The 16,586-nt window shown below is 45.6% G+C and overlaps 1 protein-coding gene, 1 long non-coding RNA gene and 1 other non-coding gene across 3 annotated transcripts; all 3 read right to left on the reverse strand.

Moving 5' to 3' along the window:
• Positions 1 to 7,082: 7,082 nt before the first annotated feature.
• Positions 7,083 to 9,507, reverse strand: ankrd39 (ankyrin repeat domain 39). Its single transcript, XM_070964695.1, has 4 exons — positions 9,124 to 9,507; positions 8,770 to 8,873; positions 8,469 to 8,672; positions 7,083 to 8,373 (listed from the first exon to the last, which is right to left on the reverse strand). Exons 1-4 carry the CDS (start codon positions 9,215 to 9,217, stop codon positions 8,227 to 8,229), a joined length of 549 nt encoding a protein of 182 aa, XP_070820796.1. The 5' UTR covers positions 9,218 to 9,507; the 3' UTR covers positions 7,083 to 8,226.
• Positions 9,508 to 10,648: 1,141 nt separating this feature from the next.
• LOC139332201 (uncharacterized) lies at positions 10,649 to 11,485 on the reverse strand. The gene is made up of 3 exons (XR_011602281.1): positions 11,450 to 11,485; positions 11,134 to 11,278; positions 10,649 to 10,723 (listed from the first exon to the last, which is right to left on the reverse strand). It is a non-coding gene; the product is annotated as an uncharacterized lncRNA (long non-coding RNA).
• Positions 11,486 to 14,198: 2,713 nt separating this feature from the next.
• trnaa-agc (transfer RNA alanine (anticodon AGC)) lies at positions 14,199 to 14,271 on the reverse strand. Its single transcript has one exon. It is a non-coding gene; the product is annotated as a tRNA-Ala (tRNA).
• Positions 14,272 to 16,586: the final 2,315 nt, after the last annotated feature.

A 16,586-nucleotide genomic window follows, 5' to 3' on the forward strand; every position in this document is an offset into this window, starting at 1 on the left:
TTTGAACGTCACCTAGCCGGACGTTATTCATGTTGTTGCTTTCCAGCTTGACGCAGGTTTGGGAGAAACCTGGCTCCCCCTGGCTCCCCCTGGCATCCACAGCACCTCTCCAGCAGAGCTCCACAGTCTCACCGCGCTCTTTGCATTGTGGGACGTACACAGCTCAAGCTATTACTGTGATTATGAATAATTATAGTACTCCTGCCTTAAATTTCAAATACCATATAATTTTCAGAAACTCACAACAAACTCAGTCCCGATCACAACAAAACACTAACAGAAATGTGCAGATGAACATATAAGAAACATCAAATAAATGTAAAACTATAGAGTTCAGTAAGATCCCTGTGAGATGTTTGAATTCAACACACTTTTATTTTGGAGGGACACTTTAGGATCACTGAGAAAAGTTCCGTGTAGACACAAAAGAACAATGCTAAAAATGTTTGCTGCATTTTACAGAGAAACTGAGCTCTTATTGAAAACTTTCATGACAAATTAAAAGTGCATCATTCTTTAAAAAGTGGAAGCTGAGCGCAGATCATCAGCAGATGTGGAGACATGCTCGCTGAACGCCTCTGAGGTTGTTTTCTTTGCAGGATTCCAACTGACATGAACGCAAACGCACAAAAAATAAAGCACCTCCATCAACTTCCCGTTGGAGGCAACGATAAAGCCGCCCCATTGTGCTGGCGTAAAGATCATATGCTTTGGCAGCATTTCAAAGAGCATCAGAATTTCAAATGTATCTGCCAACTCAGCACAAACACCAGTTTGCTCTGCCTGATCAAACACATAGCTCATATCTGCAGAGCTCATATGGTCTTTGATTTCGCGACACGGTTGACAAATGATTGACGACTGAAGCTGCAGACACATGAATCCCAGCTTGGTATTTAGATTAAAGAATGGGACGACAAAGAAACAGACTGGTGTTTCAACATGTGTTTGCCTTTCATCTTCCATGCAGCGTGAACCGTGTGTGAAGACGAGGACGTTTGGAAATGAGGCGACCTTATTATTTGCTTTATTGGAGATCCAAATTTGAAGAGCGTCGCACATAAACACTGAGGCTCCAACAAAGATGCTTCTGCTTTGAGTCTGTAGAAGCTGAACTTCTCTGCTACCTGCAGAAAACAACGTGACCTTCCTGCTGTTACACTGACCCTAACAAAAGCCCCAAACTGAGCTCCCATCAGCAGACGCAGGATAATCTTGGTGTGACAGTACAGGATGTGTCTGCTTTGACTCATCTTGATTAGATTAAGTGTCACTGATCTGCTTAAAATTTGAAATTTATTTGTGAAAGTAGAGAACAATATGCTGCACGAACAGACGTAAGCCAAACCTCCTGCAGCCGGACGCAAACGCTGCACACAGAGGAGTTTAGAGGAGGATTTACACACTTGTTTTGTTCACTTTGACACTCGTGTTATTAGTTTAAAACCTCTGTTCAGTGTCAGAAGCTGCACTGACTTCCTGGAGTTGTGTCATTGCCGTCAGATGGTCAGGCAACGAGCAAAGAAAGAAGAAATAGTTTGGCAGATGACCCCATAACCTCTGTCTGCAGTGCTAAGCTAAGCTAAGCTAACCGGCTGCATGTAACACCCAGCAGCACGTCTGCCGGCACACTTCAGTGTTTGTGTGGATTAAAAAACGAGACATGGAGCTTTAGAGATGCTGGTTGGTGGATTTTGTTTTCTTTGGACAGTCAGGGTAGCAAAGGAAGCTCTTTGTGCTAAGCTAAGCTAAGCTAAGCTAACCAGCTGCATGTAACACCCAGCAGCACGTCCGCCTTCACACTTCAGTCAGGACAGCAACAAAAGCTCTTCGTGCTAAGCTAAGCTAGCGGACGGCACCTTATAAAACAGACACGAACATGGTTTACATCTTCTCTTCAACCTTTTGGCAAGAAGGCAAATACGTGAATTTCCCAGAATGCCGAGCGTGATTCCAGAGGACAAACTTCATGTCGTCATGTTTCAGATCGGCGTGTTTTGGTCAGACACCTGTGGATTTTGGGCTGAAGTTGACTTCAGAGGAGCTGCTGACTTCGGAGCAGATGGAGTGTGAATCTGACAACCGCACACATACCAGAGAGCGAGCAAGCGTGTTTATTAGAGTAACGAACAGTGAGAGTTAACGCGCCATCGGCCACATCTGACGAGCTCAGAGCATCAAAACGCGGCTGAAGATCTTTAATGCAGCAGCAGTTTGGAAGCAGACATTTTATGGACGTTTCTTCTTCTTTCTGTGTCACTGATAAAGAGCCGTCTGCAGACGTGAGCTCTTAATGACGAGCTCCGAACGGGACGCCAACGCCCGGGCCCAATCCAAAACACATGGTGCCTGTTTGTTCCTCTGGATGCTTATTGTGTCGCTGTGATGACAGGAGGTGAGCGATGCGTCTCAAACTCTGTAAATCTCCACCGCAGTCTGAGCAGCGGCAGCTTTGGGTGGTAAAATTTGTGCAAAACAGATCAGGCAAAATTAAAAAACGGCAATCGCAGACCAATAAAAGATGGTCTCTGGTTGTTTATAGCAGCATGGGGGAGACGTGCTGTCTGTTGTTCTGTCCTGGCACACTGAAGGGAATGAAAGCAGAACTTTAATCATTAACTCTGCCTGTGATGTGTGCATGCCGCGGTCGCTCCAGAAACATACACACAGGTCGGCTGAAAGGCTCCAAAGTGAAGGCCTGAGTTTAGGATTTTTCTCAAAATGACACTTTCTACCTGTGAGGAAAGGTCGTCTGCAGGGGGCGAGCTCAGCCCCGGAGTCAGTGAGCTGAGCTGGGACCTGGCCTGCGAAGGCTTTAAAGTCAGTTGAACGTGGACGCGGTCTGTTTTAAGATGAGCTCGGGCGTTTCTGATCACTCCTCGCTTCCTTTCAGCGTAAGGAAATGTGCCGGACACCATTAAAGCCAGGGAGACCTTATGCAAAGCAAAGCGAAGGCAGGCTAAGCCACACATCAGCATGCGGACAAACAGGGAGTCATGCAATCCTCAGAGTGAACAATGTCTCCCCCAGGGACGCTTTGCATGATCATTTCCCTAGCAGCTTCTTCATCATCCCAAAGTGGCGTTTTATTGTCCTCGCTCTCCGTGTTTGCATTCCATTGTTACTGGGCGAGTACAAATATCCTCCTTTATGCACTAAAAACCTCAGATGGGCCCTCCACTCGAGCCCGGCCCTCATCCATCCATCAGCGAGGCCCCTGTTCTACACGGGGCCCCCCAAGCCGGGCCCACCGCCCCCAGCCTGCTCTTTGACATAACGCTGTTGTGGCTTTCCGGGCCTTTATGCTGGCTGTTGTCTGAGGCAGATTGAAGACCCTTTGTGTGCGTCCTGAGTGGCCGGGAGGAACCTGCTGGGCTGCGAGCGGAGAGACAGGAATGCGCGTATGAATGGGCCAGTGTGCGCCGGGCACCTGCTGACAGAGGGCCGGCGAGAGCGCCTCCCCGAGCGCTGCTTCATCAGCGTAACCATCTTGTTCGATTACACGTGCGGCGCGGTGTGGCGTTCCCTCGTCACGCTGAATGGGAGTGTTGTCACCGAATATTTTGGGGAATTCTTAACAAACATGGCGTCAGCTGCTTTGTTAGCTGTGAGCATTTATCACCAGCTCAGCTCTGCCTTTCTGTTGTTCTGTATTCCAGTGATATCTGACTGCCGTGAAGAATCTGATTGGCCTGCTCTGATTTCTACAAACCAGGGCTCGTTTTTACAGGAAATCTGCCTCCATTTCCATCAAAGAATGAGTATGACATCACTCTTTGACCACTTATTACTACCTGAAACACACTTTCCTTTAACTTGAGCAGTGGTGGAGGAAGTATTCTTAACGATCCCACTACAAAATACTCCAAGTCCTGCATTTAAGACGTTAATGAAGTAAAAGTCTGGTCAGAAACCATAAAAGTCTGTGTGAGTGTCATAGTCATATTATAATACTGGATTAATATCATGAACACATTAATGTGGATGAAGTGGAACTAATTTTAATATCTTTATGTATTCTCAGACAGTTTAACTCTACGATGACATCCAAGCTCATCATATACATCATGTGTCCAAACTAAACAGAGAGGACGTATAAAATAGGTTAAATACTCAGTAAAGTGAGCTCAGTTTGTCCTTCACACAGCGATCCTGCACACACAGAAACACACTGATGTCGTGAAAAAGGAAACTAAGGTTCAGTAATGTGCTTGAAATAGTTGCTCAGTTTTATGTGACTCAGTGTGTTTGTGTCACTTTGAAGTCAAATGACATTTAAACTTGTTGGATAGCTGCTGCGCATCAACATATTTATACACTAAATATTTTCTTTCTTGAGGAGCAACGTCAGCACTGAAGGAAGTCATGTTTGTGTCCTCCTGATGAGTCAACGTTCACGCTCCTCTCAGCGGCTTCTGGCATCCACTGCTGAGGGGAACGTCTGCTAACTGCTCACCAGCTCGCTGCTCCGCTTTCTGTTGTCTGATGGAGTCTTTAAACGCTCATGTAAAGCCAACCTTTCTGACGGTTTCATCTGTGAGTATTCACTGTGTAAAACAGCAGACTGAGAGTGAAACCTGCTGAATTCACAGAGCTGAAAATGTGAGTTTAAGCTCCGCAGTGGACGACATGCACAGCAGGCTGGAGCTCCACTGCAGCGACCAGCAGGAGATTTACTGAGTTCCTCTGCACATTTGGCAGATGATACATAATAATTTGATTTCTAAAAACAGTCTGCTATGATGGGACTGGGATATATGATCCCAAAAGGTTCATTAATTGTCCTCTGACTCATATGGTACAGCTTATGGGTTGTTTGTCTGGCTCTGCTTTTGAGAAGATTGCATCTCCATAATCAATAAAAAGAAGCTTAACCATCCACCACAGAGTCTGGAAAAAATACATCTGGGAAAATAAACTTTCCTCCTCAAATATAACCACAATAACACAAAAATCACGGCATGTTCACTGAGCACAATTTCCTGAGGAAACTTTTACATGATTATGGTTGCTGGTAGGGACGTTTTGACACTGTCCAGATGTGTGAGCTGCGTTTCTGTCCAAGTGTCGCTGCTTGAATCCAAATTCCACTGACATGGCGTCCACATCCAGCATCCAGAAGACGAAGCTTTCAGATCAAAATACAAAGACAACAGGTCTGCTGGTGAAAGGCGGGTATCACATGGTGCTGGATCAGTGCTGAGGCCGACGTGTCCGCAGTCACGGTGCTGATGTCAGGACGGGCTGAGCCGCGGAGCCTCAGATCTGCAGCATCTCTGCGACCAGCAGACAACACGCCGCTTTGAAGTGGGAGTGGACCTAAATTGGATTATGCAGCATCTCTGAGGAGCAGCTCCAGCAGATTTGATTACACCCCCCCCCCCCCATGCAGATGAGGTGACGTGGGGCGGCCCCCCATGCCAGAGTCTGGTACTCCACTTCTTAATGTGTGCCCATCTGCCAGCCATTTACCTGATTACTCCGGGATAACTCAGACAGGTCGGGCTCTGCCAGGACAGCTGGGGGGCCGGAGAGTGGCATTAATTTTACACAGGTGGACGCAGGAAAGACAAGGACCAGACGAGCCTTTAATCTGTGACAACAAGCATCCAGACAGCACCAAAATGGAGGAAGCTGACATCTGGTCAAATGGAAAACGATTGTGAATTAGGCCAGTTTTTGTCGCCACTGAACTGCTAATTTTGCAGCTTAAACATAATTGTCAAACTGGAGGGAAACACGCAGAGAGCAAGCTGCTCTCATCATCCACTCTGAGGCTAAAGTGCTGTTTAAAATAAAATCCAAGCACTGACTTCAAGTCCTCCACGCAGGCATGGCACACAGACCACCTTCTATTTCTGAGGAAAATAACATCCAGTCCTGGTTTAACTCGGGCTCATTATGGTGGAAGTGGGTTCCAGGGCCAGGAAGTTTCATTGCTTTCCAAATAAATCTCACTAAACAGAGCTGTAATCCAAATTCCTCATCTTGCTGAGTCCTCCCCAAGTCCTCACGTTACGAGAAAGCTCTCGAAAGCTGGGCTTAGAAATCACACCTTATCCCTCTAGATATCACTTGTTGGGACATTTCTTCAGACAGACCTGAGCTAAGAAACAGTTCACTGGAAGAAACGTCTTTTTTTAAAGTGTGGAAAAAGTCAGACTGCTCATTTTCACCCAACAGTTTGTGATGGTTTCCACATAAAGGAGCAGAGCAGCTCATGAAAAGTTATGAAAAAGAAGGAGGCCCTTTAATATTCCTCTGGTTTGAGCCGTGACACAGAGGGTTTGCATTACCTCGCTCACTGCTGGCAAATTCAAGACATCAGCTTTGATTATGTGACACAGGAGCTGGCAGGGGATCAATCAGGAGGTGCTGTGGGCGGGGGCGACGGCCAGGATGACCGGCCTGACTCCAGCAGCATAATGCTCTTTGTTTTGAAAACAAACAGGGATCTTCTGACCAATCACCTGAGAGAAAAAAGGCCGGGCGAACCCCTGCCATCCCCGACATGTGGCGCTCAGAGCGGGCGATCCCAGCTCGTCTCCTCAGCTGTGGAAGGAGGAACTCGTCACTGAGCGTAAACAGCTCTCTTGGCTCAGTTCTCCGAGCTAAAACACCCCCATCCCACCCCATCTACCCCTCGACACCCCGTCTCCTTGTGCCGTGTGGCGTCAGCTGCAATGAGCTCCAGATGTGGCCTGGCACCCCTCCAGTCACGGCACTGGATGTGGTTTGAAGGTAGTTTGGAAACACCGCCCACCAGTGGACCCAATGAAAGTTCCTCAGACTGCAGCCAGAGGTTTCTGTCGCGGGCTCGGACGCTTCTGGACGGCTGAGGGGCGACGGCGTCGGCCTCCTGCGTGTGCATGTGTTACTTATCGAACATGCTTTGAATAAGTAAGTATATGAGACAACAGCTGAAAGCATTTCCATGTGTTTCAGTAGATATGGAAATATCAACATCCTTTATTCACCCCCGGGCCTCCATCCTTTGTTCTCTTTGCATATAAATACTGGTTCAGAAAGCACTCAGTAATGAGTCCAGCCTTTGATAAAGAGTCATCTGAGTGAGAGCTAATCCTTTAAAGAAGGTCTGAATGTTTCCTTTAAAAAGACACACAAACAATATGCGACATAGAAGCTTTCCTTTAATTCTGCTTATTTTTCCATCACAGTAACAACAATTCACAAGAAGCACGAGGCGTGACTAATGAGCAGCCGGGCTGTGTGGTCTGAGGTTATTGCTTCACCAAAAATACAAAGAGATCAACCATGAACATCTGCAGGAGCTCCGAGTGTTCACCATGAGACGTGAGTGTCCAGCAGAAGCAGCTCAGACGTGTTGCAGCAGCAGAAACAGGCCGAGTTTAAAAGATGTCTGCCAACACAAACGTATGGAAAGACCTGTAAATCATGTCATCTCCTGCCGCGATGGACTGATAGCTTCATTAATTCACAGGAAACAAGTGAGCAGGATGGCACAAACAGAACTTGGCTGAACATCCATGATGTCTTACTATCAGCTGTAACAGCTGCACTGATGCTGTTCGAACAGTTACCCGTGTAGTTTTCCAACAGTGTGGAAGGATCGAATGAGGTCACTGTGTGAGCTGCCAGCTCAATCATGTGGGGTATTTCTTAGACTACAGCGCCCCCTGCTGCCACACACTGGAAGCCCAGCAGGGCTCACTTCACATGCACTCGCTGGGCGGCCTGGGGAAGATGCCGGCCTCCAGTCTGAGAACAAACTGCTGTCAAACGTGTTCAAAGCAAACCATGAGAGCAAACGCTGCTCGAGTCGTCCCTGAGTCACTTTCAACGAGCTTTCTGACTCAGAATGCTGCACTTTGTGTAGTTTTTATGTCATTATAGCATCTTTCAAAACATTCTGATGGCATTAGTATTTATTTGTTGTTTTCTTTGCTTTTAAAGTCCAACAATTTCACAGCCCAAACAAAAACTCAGCTCTGAGCTGTTCTTCTTAACACAGACACAGCTGATGTGCTGTTTCAGACAGGAAACAGGGAGAAAGAGAAATTTGACATGTGGCAAAGGTTCCTGTCGTGACCGTGTGACCATTCATCCACCAACATGTTCCAGACGCTGGTGAGACAGATGCAATCCAATGAAGTTGAATGAGTGTCATCCTGACGAAAGTGGACCTCACCTAGTGTGTGTTCATCTGTCTGCAGTAACTCATGCCCAGAGGCAGAGCGTCTGATGTCAGCAAGGTGGTTTTAGGAGCTCCTGCAGGTCTCCCTGCGGTGCCAGCTGGTAGGGAAGCTGCAGCCTCTTGTTCATCTGGCTGCAGAGTGCTGGACGCTGCTCCACAAGCAGCTCACACACCTCCTGATGACCCTGTTCTGCAGCCTGCTCCAGCATTGAACACAACAAACACAGGCACAGATTAAACGACCGTCAAACTCTGGAATGGTTTCATGATCTTACTGCGGGCATTTCTGTACCTTATGTAAAGGTGATGCACCGTCATCATCACAGAGCATTGGGTCCGCTCTGTGCTGCAGCAGGAGTCTGACCACATCCAGATGACCACAGTAAGCTGATCGATGGAGTGGCGTGGCTCCACCTGGTGTCCGCGGAGACGCACAAGCACCATTCTCAAGAAGAAACCTGCAGACGGCCTGATGACCGCTGCGACTTGCATAGTGCTGCAACAAAACACAGCAAAAGGACTCAGGAGTTTAGACACATGAGAGCAGAGGACACTGAAGTACGCACAGCCAAACACCTTCACAGCACGCCCACCAGAGCTGTGTATCCAGCCGAGTCTCTCAGGTTAGGGTCTGTGCCCTTCTGGACCAACGATGAGACCCTCTGCAGGTCCCCATCCATGGCAGCAGACCAGATACCTGCACAGAACACACACACACACACACACACACACACACACACACACACACACACACACACACACACACACACACACACACACTCACTCAGCATCTTAATGTACTCCACCGAAAGCTCAGTCAAATCAGGAATGGATTAATGTTAGCTCGAGTTATTTAATGGAAGCTTAAACATGAAACACTTCGAATTTATTGAAAGGTTGCTCTATTAGAACCAGTTTAACCACATTACTGACACATGGACGCAAACCTCGTTCAAAATCCATTTCATTCAGCGTCTGGTAAACACTGGGAGAGGAGACCGGATGGGAGCAACACGCACAGTGGAGGCTGTCAGACGCCATTATGTTAACGGGCACAAACAGGATAAAAACACGTTCAAACCTCAGCTGAACGCGACTTTCCGAGTTTATTTATAGCGTATTTTCATTATGCTGCTTGACACTTCCGGGTTTCTTCTTCTTCTGTTAGTGGTTGCCACCAGTGACAGGACGAGTTTCTAAACACACAAGCCGAAAAATAAAGTTAAGAAGTCAATGAATGTTTAACCAAATGACCGTGAGTGGCCTTTCACGTTACTTTTTGTTCGACGACACATAAAACAGTCAACATAGCTATACGTTTACGCCAGACCACCAGACATAAACGTGCTTACGTAAACCCGATCTGACCAATTGCAGAGCCACCGTCAGAAGGCCTCCTTCAGGGACTTATTGTAGATCAGAACTTCTATGGGGGAAAAAAGCAGCAGCACGTAAATTTGTGTTTTGGCTGCACCGTGAACGTGAAGAGCTAAACATTGCGCCGTTACAACGGATCATTTCAACATTTTATATAAGATCAAAAACCTACTCATCCCTTTTTTTAATTAATTGATATTATCACAAATATTATCCATTCTCTTTAATGTCCTACAATACTACTTGTACAATTTGTGTATGCGATGCGCTGATAATAAATATAATAACTGAAGTATAGTATAAAAGGACAGAGAGGGTGAGATATTAATCTTTTAGTCATAGCTGAGTTTGAGAATAACTTAATGTATAGACGAGCAGCAATAAAATGGTTGTTTCTCCGATAACTCATGAAGGCATCTTCGTTCTCATGCTGCAGAGCAGGTATTGGCTGCAACCTGCTTGGAGGCGGGGTTGGGCGTACCGGCCTCACCCATAATACCTTATTTGTCGGTTTAAAGTAGCATACAATGTAAATACTCAATTAAAGTACCTCAAACTTGTACTGAAACGCAGTACTTGAGTAAATGTACTTAGTTACTTTCCACCTGCGTCTATAGCTTATTTTGTCACATTAATGTCAGCATTTCTTGTTTGTTGTTTCAGATTTTCAGATTGATAAAAAGCAATATTATATTTATCATAACGATAAAAGATTTGGTAAAAAGTGAACTTTGAAATTCAATTAGTAACATGTTCATCATCATATTTAGATTTCTTTTCTCCAACACATTTACATCAGAGGGGGGCAAAACTGAGTTGTATGAAGGTACAGTGTCAACCACAACCAGTAAACTGACAGAACCAATGTAAACATCAGAATGTGCAAAGGCTTTGAGCCTCCTCCTCATTGGTGGAGTGATGTTTGCGATGGCAGTCAAGCTTCTTAGCGTATGAATACATGACATATAAAACAATAGAAGAACATCTTTTGACTGATTCAAGGGAAGCAACATTAACAAAAAGACAAAGTTGGATAAATCAATTCTTGAGTTTATTAAGCAAACAAAAGAAAAGGATGAAGATGTGGATGAGAGAGGGACATCTAAACCCTGCAGAACATCTGTCATCAGCACTGAGGGCTGGTCAGCCACAGCTGCACCTCTGGTTAACCTGCAGCCCAGCAAACAGAGAAAACAATGTCCAGCATGTCCATTCGTCCTGGGACTCATCTGACGAGCCAATCTGTTCTACATGAGCCTCCTTTATGAACGGGTTTTCTTCTTGACTATCTGAGAAACAGTCAGCTCATTATTGATACAGACATAAATATACGAGGTAAGCTTTTTGACATATCCTAAATGATAATGTCTACCTGAATGACTGTAAAGAGTGTCATTAAATAAGACCTGCACAGCAATGAAATGTGACAATAAATACCGATTGGTAGCATTGTATTAAATGTCTTCAAGGTGTCCTTGAGGAGGCTTTGTCCGTTGGAACTGAGCAACATACTGAACAGCTGAAAGTAGTAATTAAGATTAAAAAATGGAAATATAGAAGAGAGACAGAACCACTGATACCTTCAACAACAGTCAACCATGCAAAGTGATGAGACAACCCCATGGAATTGCCCGCCAAGCAGGCGTACATCCCAGAATCATCCAGAGACACATTTCTCAGTTGGAGGACTTCCATTTCCTTGACCGTGGTGTTAAGGTCAGAGGTCTAGAAAATGACAAAGGAAGCAGACCCAACAAGAGGCCCAAGAGAGGAAAGGGAACCACGAGTAAAGGATTCTGGAGGGAAGGGCAAAGGGGATGGAAGAGTGAATGAATGCTTTATAAAAAAGACTTGATCTGGCTTGTTGCAGCAGGATTGGTCACAGTGAGCTCTTACCTTGAGGACGCGGACATACGGTAAACCATCAGGACCGACTGGGCTCCCGTCGACCTCAAAGTGTTTCAGCCACTGGATGTGAGTCCGGGGATCGCTGATCACCTTGCACTCAAACTCCACGTCACTGCCGACCACCACGGTGCGATTCTGGATCGGCCTGTGGAACGAGGGCTCTGCAACACAACAAAATCAAAATGAACATGATCCTGTAGATTTCTGTAAATTGTCTCTTTATTGCCAAAGGGGTCAAGGGACACCAGTGTTACCACTAAAGAAACTTAGTCTGAGCTCTGGACTGTGATTCATAGAACTAATGGTGTACAAGTGAGACTCAGGGCAGGTCCCAGAGGAGTGATCACTGCCCTCGGATCCACCGTTGAAATAGGCTTAATCTATCAAATGGTTGACAACAGAGGCATCCCGGTGTCTTACCTGCTGAAGTGTGTTGAGGCTTTTTCCTCACTCGGGTTCGATTCCGGCCCGGGGCTGTTTTCTGCGTGGTATCGTCCCCCGTCTCTCCATTCTGCCTTTCCTGTTTCTCTCCGTCTGACACAAACATAAAAAATAAAACTAAACAAAAACAAAGCTGATGAAAAGACCCAGTTCACCTGCATGAAGACTGTTTTTTAGGGTAGGGTCACATTTGACTGGTTCATCAGGTGGGAGATATTTGTGAAACTGATCCAATGTGACACAAGAGCTGCATGGATATACATGATATATGACCTGTGGACGGTAAATAGTTTAGTCACGTGGTCAATCCCTCAAATGCATCGTGATTCACCACATGTTTACTTTCACCACAGACCTCAGACCCTCCTGAGGACCTTTTACTCCATCAGTTTCAGCAGAACAAGAAAAGCCCCTTTTCTGGCAAATGTGAGGGTGGACAGCCAGGCTGGGGTTGGGAAAGTGGGAAAATAGGGAATATAGGGTTAGGTTGTCAGGGTTAGGAGGGTTAGAGAGACAGAACCACTGATACCTTCAACAACAGTCAACCATGCAGCGTGATAAGAGAACCCGACAGAATTGCCCGCCAAGCAGATGTACACCCCAGCATCATCCAGAGACACGTTTCTCAGTTGGAGGACTTCGATGTCCTTGTTGGTGGCGGTAGCATCAGCGGTCTAGAAAATGACAAAGGAAGCAGACCCAACAAGAGGCCCAAGAGGGGAAAGGAAACCATGAGTAAAGGATTCTGGAAGAGAGAGGGGATGGAGGAGCAAATGAATGCTTTATGAAAAAGACTTGATCTGGCTTGTTGCAGCAGGATCGGTCACAGTGAGCTCTTACCTTGAGGACATGGACATACGGTAAACCATCAGGACCGACTGGGCTCCCGTCGACCTCAAAGTGTTTCAGCCACTGGATGTAAGTCTGGGGGTCACTGAATACCTTGCACTCAAACTCCACGTCACTGCCGACCACCGCGGTGCGATTCGCCGGCAGACCGGCCTGCAGGATCGGCCTGTGGAGCGAGCGCTCTGCAACACAACAAAAACATACACAAGAAGAAGTTTGGTGAGCAGTGAAGCAAACACACAATATCAAAGACAAACACATGTGCAATCATTCCAAAGTACACACGGCCGACAAATAAAACCAACAACTCATCAAGGCTTCTCTATTGGAAACATTGGGGGCGGACGGCAAATAAAGCCGCCTGTGTCATTTCACTGATCTAATCACCTAATTTCCAGCATTTCCTTTGAATATGAGAATTAAACCTCCTGCTGCTTTGACTGCATTAAAACAGATTAAGGGCCATATTTTAAGAAAGCAGCTCACAATAAAGTGGTCTGTCTTGGGTTGTATGACTACTGTTCCTGGTAGTCAGCTCGACTCTAAGTTTGTTGTATCCAGTCACAGACTCACACATCTGAAAAACATCATTTCAAATGGTTTACAGAGACATTAAGTCACTTAGACTGAAGTAATCCAGTGCACTCAAACATCACGTGTGCTTTCTGATCTTCCCTCATAGGTAATAATCAGGGGATCAGGAGTTCTTCTGAACTATTCAAACACAATTCTGCTCATTTACTTATTCTCATTGTTAATATCCATCATGAAAAAAGGTTTGTCAGTTGCGTTCAGGGACCACCCAGAAGGATGTGTGAGTGTATTGTTTGATGTTATTTGTTTTATTGCATAAAAAAGTAACTGTTGTTTACAGATTTCTTTGTATTTCCAGGCTGCTTTTTTCGGTATCAATGAATCGCCTCATGGGCCGGATCAGACGATGTTTGATCGTACCTGCAGTGTTGGCGGGCCTGCACTGGGTCCTGAACACTTGGCCGAATAAAGCCAGAAACAGAAGCACACTTGGTCTCATCAGCATCCTGCCGAGGGAGCTACAACCACCAACGTCTCTGCGACTGGAACTCCATTCAGACCTTTGGGGCATCAGCAGCGGGTCATTCACGGTGCTCAGAGAAAAGCGACGGAGTGTAACACACACAACTGTTATGACCCTGCATGAGTTTATCTACCAGAGTCTATGTTGATCTGTCAGGGGGTGAGCAGAGGACACAAACAGTTAAAGTCCAAGCGGGACTGAATGAAGACAAGCTGAGACAAACAGCCAGTGCTGCTGGCTGCTGGACACCAGGATGAAGTGACTGACATCATTTCAGGAAGTGAGACAAACACAAACAGCTGTTTACGATGATTGACAGCGTGATCGTTCATCCAATCAACATGCTGAGACTCATTATCTCCCAAAACAAGGAAGCAAACTAAAGCCTTGTGGAGAATGCGGGCATCGATCCCGCTACCTCTCGCATGCTAAGCGAGCGCTCTACCATTTGAGCTAATTCCCCTGTGACCCAAAGACAACTTTACTTGTGATGTTAACGTCATGAAAATCAAAAGTCAGAGATTTTAGAGATTACAGTGATGGACTGAATCCAATCCTCGTTGTAATGGAGGAGCTGTCATATTTCATAATAATATTTTATTTTATTTTTCATCACTCCTCTCAGTTTGTAGATTCTTTCCAGACCTCCCTGCTTGAATCTTTCATCTTTAACTCCTTGTTGGCAGATGGGAAACGTACCGTTCAGGTGTTCTCTGACGTCACCTGCACAGGCGTCATTTTTATACTTTCATGACAGCTGTTACTGCAGCTTTCAAGCAGTTCCTGTCAGACGTCCACATATCTACCGTACAACGCCTCCACATTCAAGTTTCCAGTGTGAGATTAAACCCTTCGGTCACAGACACTTTGATTCAGGCAGCGTTACTTCACCACCTCACAGCTCTTGTTGAAGAAATCTTTGCCTGTGTCCGTTTCCAACTTTTCTGGCCGTCTTTTAAAAGACCTGGACACGTGTTTTTTTCTCTCAGGGTTTCACATAAGTCTTCTTGAAAATATATTGATAACCGATAAACAAGCCATTATGTTTGCTCCAGGCCTGTAAATCACAAAGATCTGCCTGAAACTGATTTAACTGTGTGAAATGTAGAAAAACTCTGCCAGGACGTCTCCTGGCAGGTCTGTGAATCTGTGCATTCATCCTGTTTTAATCACCTGATCCAAAGCATCAGTTTACAAACTACCTGACGGTTCCTCTATAGTCAAGCTTTCTAAGGTAAACACTAATTTTCAGTCACTGATGACTTCCCTTCCAGTCCACAGCTTCTTCCAGCACCTTTTCTTTGTAAAGGTCTTCTCCCATCATGTCTCATTAATCCTTCTGATTTTCTCTCTGATGCATCTCGTCATTTTGAGATTGTGGAGAAAGGCCTGGCAGCACCGTGAGCCCTGTGTTCAGACACGACATGACAGAAGCCTTGATTGAAAGGCAGGAACCAAACGACCCACCCTAAGTCTTTTGGTCATCTCATCATAGCCTTTGGAAGAAATATCCTGGAATCTCAAACAGCTGTGGCACATTACAATCTTTTTTTTATTGCAATCTCAATCACAATCTCAATTTCTCTGTGGTATCAGTATTCTTATTCTGAAGTCAGCTCACTCAATATTTTCAAAAGAGAGCTAAAAACGTGTCTCTTCACTTTAGCCTTTAACTAATATAACTTCGCTCATACAGGAGTGAATCTGTTACACTCATGCACTGCAGCGCTTCTTTTAAAATGTTGTATTTCCTTTGACTTTATGCATTTCATAAATGTTTTTTCTGGGGAAGTTATGGCAACAAATTATGAACAAATTATTTATTTGAGAACTACCTGATAAGAGCAGTAGCAGCAGTAACAGATGCTGGTCACTGGTGATATTGAACAGCTTTTACAGGTTTTCTGCAGCTTAGTGTCATTATCACACAGGCAGTAAATTAGAGATCAAAAAAATGATGTTTATGGTATGAAGCTGGAAAATGACGTCCTGTTCACAGAAGCAGTCAAATGAAGTGGAATGAGTGTCATCCTGACGAAAGTGGACCTCACCTAGTGTGTGTTCATCTGTCTGCAGTAACTCATGCCCAGAGGCAGAGCGTCTGATGTCAGCGAGGTGGTTTTAGGAGCTCCTGCAGGTCTCCCTGCGGTGCCAGCTGGTGGGGAAGCTGCAGCCTCCTGTTCACCTGGCTGTAGAGTGCTGGACGCTGCTCCACAAGCAGCTCACACACCTCCTGATGACCTTGTTCTGCAGCCTGCTCGAGGACTTCAAGCAGTCGTCCACATAAAAATTGTGCCTGATGGTATCAATGATGTGCTGGAAATGCTGCCTTGTTGTCCTCAGCAGCCTTTCTTAAAGCAAAGCTAGCACAGCTGGGTGATGATATTGCGCCATACAGGTGAACTGTCATTCTGCACTCAGTGAGATGTTGTTTCAGATCCCCATTCGGCCATCAGAGGAAGCAGAGGAAATCCATGTCCTGTTTTGCAACATTGACTTGGTGATACATTGCCTGTATATCTGCCATCACTGCAATAGGTTCTTGACGAAACCTTGTGAGCACTCCAAGTAGAGAATTTGTCAAGTCCGGTCCTTGCAGTAACTGACTGTTGAGTGAGGTTCCCTTTTTTGGATGGTGCACACCATGATGTGGGATGTACCAGACTTTGCCTGCTTTTCCTTCAAACTGGCGTTCTGGTACCCTCTCTGCATAACCTTTATTTATGACATCACTGAGAAACTGCGTGTATTCTTCGTTAAATGTAACATCATTCTCCA

The sequence above is a fragment of the Chaetodon trifascialis genome, chromosome 6, assembly GCF_039877785.1.
Source record: "Chaetodon trifascialis isolate fChaTrf1 chromosome 6, fChaTrf1.hap1, whole genome shotgun sequence".
Lineage (NCBI taxonomy): Eukaryota > Metazoa > Chordata > Actinopteri > Chaetodontiformes > Chaetodontidae > Chaetodon > Chaetodon trifascialis.

What these genes read in the sequence shown, in the direction of transcription:
- ankrd39 (XM_070964695.1), bottom strand. Translation starts at nt 9,217, where the DNA reads ATGGCGTCTGACAGCCTCCACTGTGCGTGTTGCTCCCATCCGGTCTCC. An exon ending in CGGCTGGATACACAGCTCTG is followed by an intron (nt 8,673 to 8,769) that starts GTGGGCGTGCTG and finishes GTTTTGTTGCAG; the next exon opens with CACTATGCAAGTCGCAGCGG. An exon ending in GTGCATCACCTTTACATAAG is followed by an intron (nt 8,374 to 8,468) that starts GTACAGAAATGC and finishes ATGCTGGAGCAG; the next exon opens with GCTGCAGAACAGGGTCATCA.